At 35.8% G+C, this 9,798-nt stretch overlaps 1 protein-coding gene across 1 annotated transcript; it reads right to left on the bottom strand.

The window, feature by feature from the left end:
• Positions 1-903: 903 nt before the first annotated feature.
• PHS2 (alpha-glucan phosphorylase 2) lies at positions 904-9,526 on the bottom strand. The gene is made up of 16 exons (XM_012212950.4): positions 9,131-9,526; positions 8,785-9,025; positions 8,131-8,310; positions 7,411-7,587; positions 7,244-7,329; positions 6,835-7,024; positions 6,517-6,609; positions 5,337-5,521; positions 5,108-5,225; positions 4,897-5,025; positions 4,554-4,772; positions 4,266-4,469; positions 3,869-4,027; positions 2,542-2,805; positions 1,908-2,098; positions 904-1,290 (listed from the first exon to the last, which is right to left on the bottom strand). The coding sequence occupies exons 2-16, from the start codon at positions 9,004-9,006 to the stop codon at positions 1,164-1,166; spliced, it is 2,544 nt and encodes an 847-aa protein (XP_012068340.1). The 5' UTR covers positions 9,007-9,025; positions 9,131-9,526; the 3' UTR covers positions 904-1,163.
• Between the last annotated feature and the right edge of the window lie 272 nt (positions 9,527-9,798).

Here is a 9,798-nt window from a genome sequence, read left to right as displayed (position 1 = left end):
TCTTTTTCCCTTTAACCAAGATTTTTTCCCATTAGGTTTTCCTGATAAAGGCTTTTAATGAGAGAGTATTTCAATGCATATTTTAGAAAAGAAGAATATACTACTTTTTTTTCATTAAGATTTTTTTCCCTATAAGGTTTTTTGTTAGTAAGGTTTTGACGATATATATTCTTTGAAGAATGAACATCCAAGGAGGAGTGTTATGAAATAAATGGATGTCCTATATGGGCTAAGAAGTCTGTATTCTTAATTATTGCAAACTCTATCTTCCTGATTTGTGTAAAACTTTATTAAGGTTCTCCTTATGTAACTCTATGTATATATATATGTGATTTCTCATTAATAATAATAACACTCTCATATTCTCTGCCATATTTTGCTTTCTATTACTTCACTTTCTTCTCATGAGTTTTATATCATTTTATAACAGTGGTTTCAAGAAATCTTTATGTTTTTTGTCAAATGCACTAAACAGGATATGGTTTTGAAAATTACACTATTTAGTCATTGCATTGTAATTCTATTATATTATAAGATCCAATTGCTAATTTTTCTATTAGGCGATTATGAAATTTAAAAATACTATAGAGGATAATCATTATATAAGACTAGGTAGTATAAAATTATGAAAATTAATATCTTTATTAGTCCATTTCTCCAAACTATAGCACAATATAGTAATTATTTTTAGGAGTACTTTAATTTTAGTCATCTAACAAAAAAACTAAAATCTCATAGTGTAACGAAATTATACTGTTAGGGGTAAATAGTATGATTTTACAAACCAAAATCCTTACTAGTGTATTTAAACGATATCTAGGAGATATTACATAGCTTCGTGAAACTATATTATATTCAATCAACAATCTAATAAAATATCAACTGTCAAAAACAAACAATATATTCTTCCATCAGGCTGCCAAAGATAATTGCATATATAAATACGTGAATAGTTGTAAACCATTATGTGGCGGTACTTTCTGATATAACATGTGTGCAGTACAACAGAGAAGCATAGGATTTGGTTTTATTTCTTTTACATATGCTTATCCTGATACAAGTGTAGTTCCTTACACCTGATATTTCTCCACATTCTTCCTACCTTGACATTATTTGGCTGAAATCACATACTGCACAGGTTGAAGACTGGTGCATCATACTATTTATGGTACTCGGCACTCTTCTATGTTCCAGATCTCCTTCGCATATTGAGCAATTGTGCGATCGCTGCTGAATTTACCACTTCCTGCAGTACTCAATATGGACATTTTCAACCATCTCTTCCGATCCCTGCAAGCGACAAGCGACATTTGATGTTTTCTAATAGTTAATCATCAGTTCACTTGATCATACGGGAACAATGTGTACTGTAAATTGTCTCAGGGTGAAAAGTCAAAGCAAGTATGTAAAGGAGAGATTAGAAAGCAGTGGTGTGGGCAATTATAGACTTGATTTGATAAACAGCTTTAAGTAGGCCTGGTCAACCTTACAAACTGGATCAAACTACCTGTTCTAGTTCTTCAAATTGGAGAACAGGAATTGGTGCCTCTATCTGGCTGGTTTTTCAAGGTGAAAAATTATTTCTATTTGACCAGTTTCAAAGTGCAACAAGACCCTCAGTTGCAACCAAGAGTTTGGTCCTGGTTCCATTATCATGGGAAGTGGAACCATTCCGTTTCCAGTTTTTCTTTTCTTTGGTTCGGTTCCAACCAATTCCCAACCTTGGCCAGGCAAGCCTAAAGTTTCAATCAAGCAGTAATTAGAGAGACTATCACGACAAGTCGTTGTCAAAGATTGTCTTCTTGTGTGGGGTACAGCTCCATATGTTTTTAAGACAATCTTGTGGAAATAACAACCTCAAACATAAAAAAATGTTGAATTCAAGAATATGGTAATCAATATCTTACTTGTAAGCTTCATCTACTCTTTCCTGAGCATCCAAATAACTTGGGAAGTCATACCCAACAAGAAAATAATCACCACGGCCATAACCAGAGTTACCCTCAAGAGATTCAAGAAGAGGGTTGTAATCATAGCTTCCAAATGCCCCACTTCTAATGAACTGCTTGGCCTCTTCAAACCGAGGATCCGGTTTGAACTGTCATCAGCAAGTGTGATGTTAGATAGAGAAACAGGATACTAGTTTATTTTTATGAAATAACAGAATTAACCACAAAATAGGAAAGCTGAGAATATTTTTAAGCAACAGAAGAAAATTTAATCCTGAAGTAACTAAAACGTCCTATTCCTTTTCCTTTTCGGTGGGAAGTGACTGTGATTATTATTTCATAGAACACTTCATTGGTAAATTAACTTCGTTCCACCACAACTTGTAGTAGGTGCAGGGGCCACTGCCAAGTCAATACTCTTTTAGAAGGTCTCTTGCAAGATTTAGGTGTAATTAACTAAATGCATCAACTTAATTGGAAAGCTTCCACTGGCCCCGTTTTCCAGTAAGGTTTAATCACAAGGGGACCTGGAAGAGCAGCAGTTACATAGTGATCTGGTTATCAAAAAATTGCAAATTCTTCTTGTTCTTACCAATCCATTCTCTCTTTCCTTTCGGAGCCTAGGGACTTCATCTGCTGTTGCACCAAAGAGAAAGAAATTATCCTGTCCTATTTCCTCCCTGATCTCCACATTAGCCCCATCCAGTGTTCCTATTATAAGGCAACCATTGAGTGAAAATTTCATGTTGCTAGTGCCACTTGCCTCCATGCCTGCAGTACTGATATGCTGTGATAGTTCACTTCCTGGAATAAGCATCTCTGCCACAGACACATTGTAATTTGGAACAAATACTACCTGAAAATACAGCAATCTGTGAGTGGAAGGCCTGCATATACCATAAACATGGAATACATGGATGTATTTAAGGAGCATGTGCAGTATTTCTTTCGCAGAATCTCATTTCCCATGCCAGAAGATGCAAAGGCTTGTTGTTTGATATCAAATGCAAAATAAATGAGTTAATTAAAAGGTTGAACAAATTGGCTCTTGCAAGTTCTATAATTTTAGGTTCCTTTTTTGAGTAAACAGTTAAGCAAAAGAAAGTACAAACACTGAGCAGAAAAAGATCAACCATCATATAAAAAAAAGGAAGATGAAGATGTTTATGAATATGGTATCGCAGAAGGCAGAATAATAATGCAACTGCAAGATTGGAAGGGCATGCCTCAGAAAAGTACCAATCAAATTGGCAGTTTGACAAGAGATTGTCACCAACCATATACGGCAGTATAAATATATATATATAGCTATATTATTTCCAGTTGAACAATAATCTTTCCCTGTAAACACAATTACTCATTTGATGTATTGGTCCCTAGAGCTTAGGGCCCGAGGTCTTGAGTTTTATTTTTAAGTTCTAATATCACATATGTTTAACAATGGGAAAAACCAAGTTATCCTGAAATATTTGATGGCTCGACTCATATAAGGGCTATTTCAGACTCATTTATCTGCACTAATGACTGATTTACAAACCTAAGTTGAAGCACACTTAAACAAATGAGCCAAGTTTGAACAATAATGGGCTCCAACTCCTTTTTCGACATCTGCTTATGGTTTGATTATGAACTCCTAATAGGTTGAGTTCCACTTATAGCTTGCTTAAGGCACATGAATAACAATTCTTCAAAAGCTTAGGCTTTGGTTGCTAAAATATATGACCTCTGCTAGAGTTATAATTTTCAGACAAACAAATAAAAAAAATTCATGAACTCCAAGGCTCATGTCAACAAAATCTGTTGAATTTAATCTACTAGTTCTTATTTGAAAAATGAGCCAACTATGAGCTAATCTAGGCTCTGTTCTGCTGACTTGTGTGGTGAAACTTCATGTATCTTCCGAAAACCAAATTTATTACCTTCAAGTAACTATTGACTTCAGGATCAGTGTTGACAACAGCACCAACATCATTTACCAGCTTCACTATTCTTTTTGCGTTTGTGTATGTAGCAAATGCTTTTCCTCCTATCATGACAGTCCGTGGAGTACTTTTCTTCCGCTTTTCAATGCTCATCTCCTGTCAGAGTCCAGTAAAAGTAAGTCTGAAGTAGAATAAGTCATGCCACATAAAATTATACAGTATTAAGCACATAGTGCTATATAACGAGTGAGCAACAAAAGAAATAGCGGCCTTAACAGGTGCACTGTTATGACAACGTGCTAAAGTAGGAAGTGGCTGATGTGCTAGTTGATTTGAATGAAAACTATCATTCATTAGGAAATAAATAAAAAGTGAGAAAGAAATGTCTTGGTACCTTCAGTTTCTTGTATCTGAAAACTACACCCAAAATGTTCAGCAGCTGTCTTTTATATTCATGGATTCGCTTGACTTGTATGTCAAAAAGACTATTTGGATCAATGCTTACACCTGTCACTCGCATTATGTACTCTGCCAAACGCCGTTTATTAGCCATCTTGGCAGAATCCCATTCAGCTTGGAAGTCCGCATTGTCCACAAACTATTCAAGAAAATCTCAGTAGTGAATACATGAAACCACTTTTGTGCAGATGAGTTCACACAAATACAGCATGTAGATACTTACCTGTCGAAGACCTGCAAGTAGGTCAAGCTTGGTAATCCACTGGTCAGTTTTTAATTGTTTTGTAATTATGTCACTAAGCTCAGGACTGCAAAATCTGAGCCAACGGCGAGGCGTAATGCCATTGGTTTTGTTTTGGAACTTTTTTGGCCATATTGAGACATAGTCTGCAAATAACTCGGACTTTAAGATATCACTGTGTAACTGGGCAACACCGTTTACCTGCAAAGCAAATTCAAAAAACAATCTTATTAAGTCACCTCACGATTCTGAGCTTAAGGGCTCAGCTAATTGAGATAATGCATCTCATTGTCTTTTTAGATCTCTAGAAAGATGATCCGCTTACCGTATGTGAAGAAACCACACATAAATTTGCCATCCGAACAACTGGCTTTTGGGGATTATTATCCAAGACACACATGCTAGAAATCTTACTCTCAAGATCAGTTCGACTGCTGCGTATCATTGCAATGAACTGCAGTATTTTCAAAGTTGACATACAGATTACAGCATCACATATATAGATGTGGAGGAGTGCAAATGGTTAGTTCATATACCCTCTTGTCTATTTCTTCTATGATTTCCATATGGCGTGGAAGAAGTTTCCGAATCACAGTTTGTGACCACTTCTCCAGTGCTTCAGGAAGGACTGTGTGATTGGTATAAGCAATGGTCCTGGTTAAAAAATCAAAATTTTATTTTGCAGACCTCAATAATAATATATATATATGGTTAAGAAGGATTATGAGAAACAGCAGAAGTCCTCAAGAACATGAGTTTACACACTTTATTGTCACATCCCAAGCTTCATCCCATCCGAGTCCTTCTTCATCCATTAATAACCGCATCAGCTCCGGAATAGCAAGAGTGGGATGAGTATCATTCAATTGCACAGCCACCTTGCTGGGAAACTCAGACCATTTCCATGAGCTCTTTCCAGTTCTCCTCTCCTTAAATCTGAGAATTATATCCTGCAATTAGTCTCAAGATTAGGCTGAGTAGTAGTGGAAAAATAGCAAAATGCAACATTTAGAACCTGAAGAAACACGAGTTGGGAATTACTGTATCTCTACAAGAGAGCACCCTTTTACAAAAAAATGTGGAAAATTGGATCAAGTCACCTATTATACACTGTAGATTCTCTTTGGAATTCTCAGCTGCCCACCCCTTGCCTAGCAGGCAGTAGTGGAGCCAAGATGTGGAAGGAGGAAGGGGGAGAGGGGGATGCACAGGTGCTTCTGGAGGAATCCCTCGGATCATCAGATGGTGAGATTTTGGGGGGGAATAGAATAATTTATATAGCAAGGTTTTTTTAAGAATTGAATAATTTACTCAGTTAAAATGATTTATAAACTTCTTTCACTGTGGTGCCAAAAACAGGTCCATTTTCACATTAGTACTTGAGTTCTTAGTGCCACTTGACCTGATATGTCCTCCAATTGACTCCATTCTACATTTTCAGGACCAATGGTGAAGCTAGAATTTTACATCAGGAGTGTCAAAAGTGTATGTATTTGAAATCAGAATGTAAAGGTTGTGCAATTTTTGAAAAGCAGGGCAGTTTTTAATTATTTCTTAAATTCCAGTTGATGAAATTCTCTTTTTCAAAAATATAATAAATTTAAATTAAATTTTAATTGTTGAATAAGTCCTAAATGTTCCTAAATTAGAAAGTTTGTAGGTTAATAGCAATTGAAAAGTATGGACTCAAGAGACAGCTTGAAAAATTCAGAGGTTTAAAAATAAATTATTCCTCATATTATATATTCATATCAAAGGCGACAACAATGTTCAATACAGTACTAAGTGTGTCATGAGTGATAACTTTATAATTGAAGTTACACTTTAAGATAGGTATCCAAAGTCAGGAATTTAGTGGGGCAAGATTATTTTTTAGTGGGCAATAATATAAATTCACCACAATAATAATGCAAAAAGAACAAAAGAAAATGTTAATGTTCCCTGCCTGAAGTGATGCACTACATAGAAAGAATTGTTGCTTCAGCCGTAAAAGCTTTCCATCCTCTGTTGCATCGCCGGGATAAAGAACAGCACAAATCTACAAACAATTTTACAGGCAGACTTCAGGAAAAGATACAGAACTTTGCATATTGTGCATGCTTTATCAAATATCGATTGTAGCTTCATGGAATATTAAATTTTTACAGTATCATTCTACAATAAGCAAGAGATGACACGGAAAAAGTTTGATTAGTGCATCGTTTTTCTCACATGGATAGCTCCTGTTGGAAGGATCATTGCTACTATGATAATTAAAACCAACCTGCTGAGCTCGAGAATGAAGCTGTGCAGCAGATTCATACTGTCCATCATTAAAGTGAAACAGGTTGAAGTCCTCAGCAGAAGCTCTTGCTTCCCAGAGACGAAGACTAATGGTATTCTTGGTTTTGTATCCTGGAATTGGCACATCATAAGCTAAAGCTTGCATGACCTCTCCACCAATCCACTTTCGGCTGCAGATACAAGATGCAAGCATCTCATGTCAAATTGCTTGTTGCGGAATAAACAAGAGAAACATGAAGACAGGAACATAAAGCATTCTAAAAGTGCTAAAGGTAAGAGGGGAAGTATTCTAAAAGTAAGTATGGTCAGTTTTGTACAGGCTTTGAAACCAGTCATACTGTATGGTAAATTGGCCAATTAAAAAGATTTACCATTAGTTTAGAACTTACAATCCATCAGGATTAACCTGAACATGGCCAAAGAATCTGACAGGGAAAACAACATCATGCCTGGCGACTTCCCAAGGACTGAATTTCTGCATAATTTGTCAAAATAAAATGTCAATGAGTTTACAGCATTAAATAATGTTAAGCAATATTTTGAAGCGAGAATCTACCTCAAGCCAGTCGTCAGCAATTTCTTCTTGGCCCTCCTTGGTTATTCGTTGCTTGAACAAACCATATCTGTACCTTAGACCATATCCCCAAGCAGGCAAATTTAGTGTTGCCATAGAGTCTAGAAAGCATGAAGCGAGTCGTCCTAGACCACCATTTCCAAGTGCCGCATCTTTCTCCTAAAAAGAGTTATTTCTAATGATCATTATTCAAGTTGGGAGTAAATTCAGATCAATGTTCAACTTAAACTGGATTATGATAAAGAAAAATAAGCTAATAAAGTCTTTTCCGAAAATTCTGTTTATCTTCTCTCTCAAAAGAGGTCAGTCCATTACTATGACATGGACTTGAATACTGGATTCATTTTATTTGAAACTCTGAAATCTGAACGAGGCTTTGTTCGTTGACTGGTGGTCCATGCCCATATGTCAAGAATGACATGGGAAGCAGAAGCATCAACAAGGTTCTACGATATTCACAGATCATGAAAAAGTGAAACTCACTTTGACCAGATGCGAAAAGTTGCCAATCAAGTTTTCACCAGGGCAAGATTTCACAAATGGAATCAGATTTCGAAGTTTCTCTTTTGGTCTTTTCTTTTGATAAGCAGTTTCCGACCAAATATCAACACTAATATCATCAACAATTTGATGAAAACAGTTTTTTGTAGTTTTCGTAAAGGCTTTCGAAAGAAAGTCTAAAGAATATCACAATTGGATTACCTGCTCAACTATTTCCTCAAGTTTGTGTCCTAATTTGTTTAAAGCATCAGCATATGCACCGTGAACACCCAGGTTCCCAATAGCATTAGTCAGAGCTCTTCCTTGAAGATATTCCATTGATAAGTAGTATGTTTGCTTTGGATCAACTTTGTGATAATGAAGATAGGTTTCATTCCATTGCTGCATATAGAAAGAGAAAAAAATATAAACATCTTCACCAGAAAAGCTTTCTGATAAAGCATAACAGTTGAAGTTTGCACTGTAACAACAAGCTTTCACTACCATTTTTACACTGGTTGGAAAAGGTAATTCGTAAATGTTCAACAAGAAACTAATAGCAGAATGCAGTAGCTACAAACTGAATTGTGGAGAACTTCATTCTTCTAACATGTCAATATGTAGTATGAATTGTAACCCTTTACAGAAATAACAATCTTGAATTATTTATGAATTGAAAATAAAAAAGAAAAAAAGAAAAAAAATGCTCAGTAAAAGACATCTACAATATGGTAGGTAAGAAATATATTCTTCAGAAATAGAAGATGTCTAGAAACTAAATGATCTAGTATAACAAGACCACAGGAAAAACAAATAAAAAAAAAAACTATAATAACAATAAGCCTTCGATTATTTAAGGCTGGAAAACATCAGTACTTGTATAAGACGATCACGAACACTGTCTGCGGTGGCGCAGTAGGCTTGCTCCGGCTGAAACTTGTAAGGGGAAAAATGAGGAGTATAGTGTGCATGGTAATTGATATTAGAAGCGATCTCTGACGGGTCCTCAGACAACGGATGTGCAACTGCTGGAATCTTAGAACAAGAAACAGCAGATACAGCAATACTAGAACCGTTGGCTTCTGCACTAGATGCCATAGGTGACCTCCAATATTTCCTTTCAAAAGCAAAATTTAAAATTAATGAAAACCCAAAATCCGAATGGGAATCCAAAACAATGTAATGATACCACAAAGCGGAAAACAGAGTGAAAAAATGTTACTTGGAGAGAAAGTGCGGGTATAAATATCGAAAATAGTGACTTTCTGAAAGATACTAAATTAATGAGCTTTCACAAAGGAAAATCAATCAGTAATGACAAGGATATAAAGCGAATGAGAGAGAGAGAGATGCGGAATTTAAAGAAGCAAGTGGGAGAAAAATCGAAAGGAGTGAGATGTAAGGAAGATATTTGCAGAAATGTCCAAAAGAAAGAGAAGAGAAAGAGACAAAGTAGAAAAAGAAAAGAAGAGAAAAGGGGGAGAAGAAGAAAATATCAGAGATGGGAAATGATGGGAGATGAGTGAAAATGTGATAGAGTATCACATGAGTAGAGTGATCGAATGAGTGAGATTGGGGATGGGCACGTTGAAGTTGGTGATTTTCGTCTTCTTCTGCTGTATAGTACACAGAAGATTGGAAATGGCGGGGTGCACGTGTAGCCATTCAATGAAAGCGCGCACAACGAAGAGGGCTTAACTACCGGATCTTGAACTCTAAAAACGGAAACTTCACAATCACATAATAAAAATAAATAAAAGTTGGGCCTTTTCATTTTCAGAAACATTTTTCAAGTTTATATTTGGACTTTCATTGGTAGTTAAATAGATAGAAACGCCTTTTCTCAAAGAAAAAAAAGGAAAATATCAAAACACCAATTGAAAATTTTAA

This window comes from Jatropha curcas, chromosome 5, assembly GCF_041381405.1.
Source record: "Jatropha curcas cultivar XTBG-Jc1 chromosome 5, XTBG_Jcur_1.0, whole genome shotgun sequence".
In the NCBI taxonomy this organism is placed as follows: Eukaryota; Viridiplantae; Streptophyta; class Magnoliopsida; order Malpighiales; family Euphorbiaceae; genus Jatropha; species Jatropha curcas.
Note: the sequence above shows the minus strand (reverse complement) of the source record. Positions and strands in the feature narration are given on the sequence as shown.

Excerpts from the sequence above, each read along its gene's own strand:
- PHS2 (XM_012212950.4), bottom strand. The coding sequence starts at position 9,006 with ATGGCATCTAGTGCAGAAGCCAACGGTTCTAGTATTGCTGTATCTGCT. Across the intron at positions 7,330-7,410 it reads TTGCTGACGACTGGCTTGAG|AAATTCAGTCCTTGGGAAGT; the intron begins GTAGATTCTCGC and ends CAAATTATGCAG. Across the intron at positions 2,099-2,541 it reads AGGAAAGAGAGAATGGATTG|TTCAAACCGGATCCTCGGTT; the intron begins GTAAGAACAAGA and ends TGCTGATGACAG.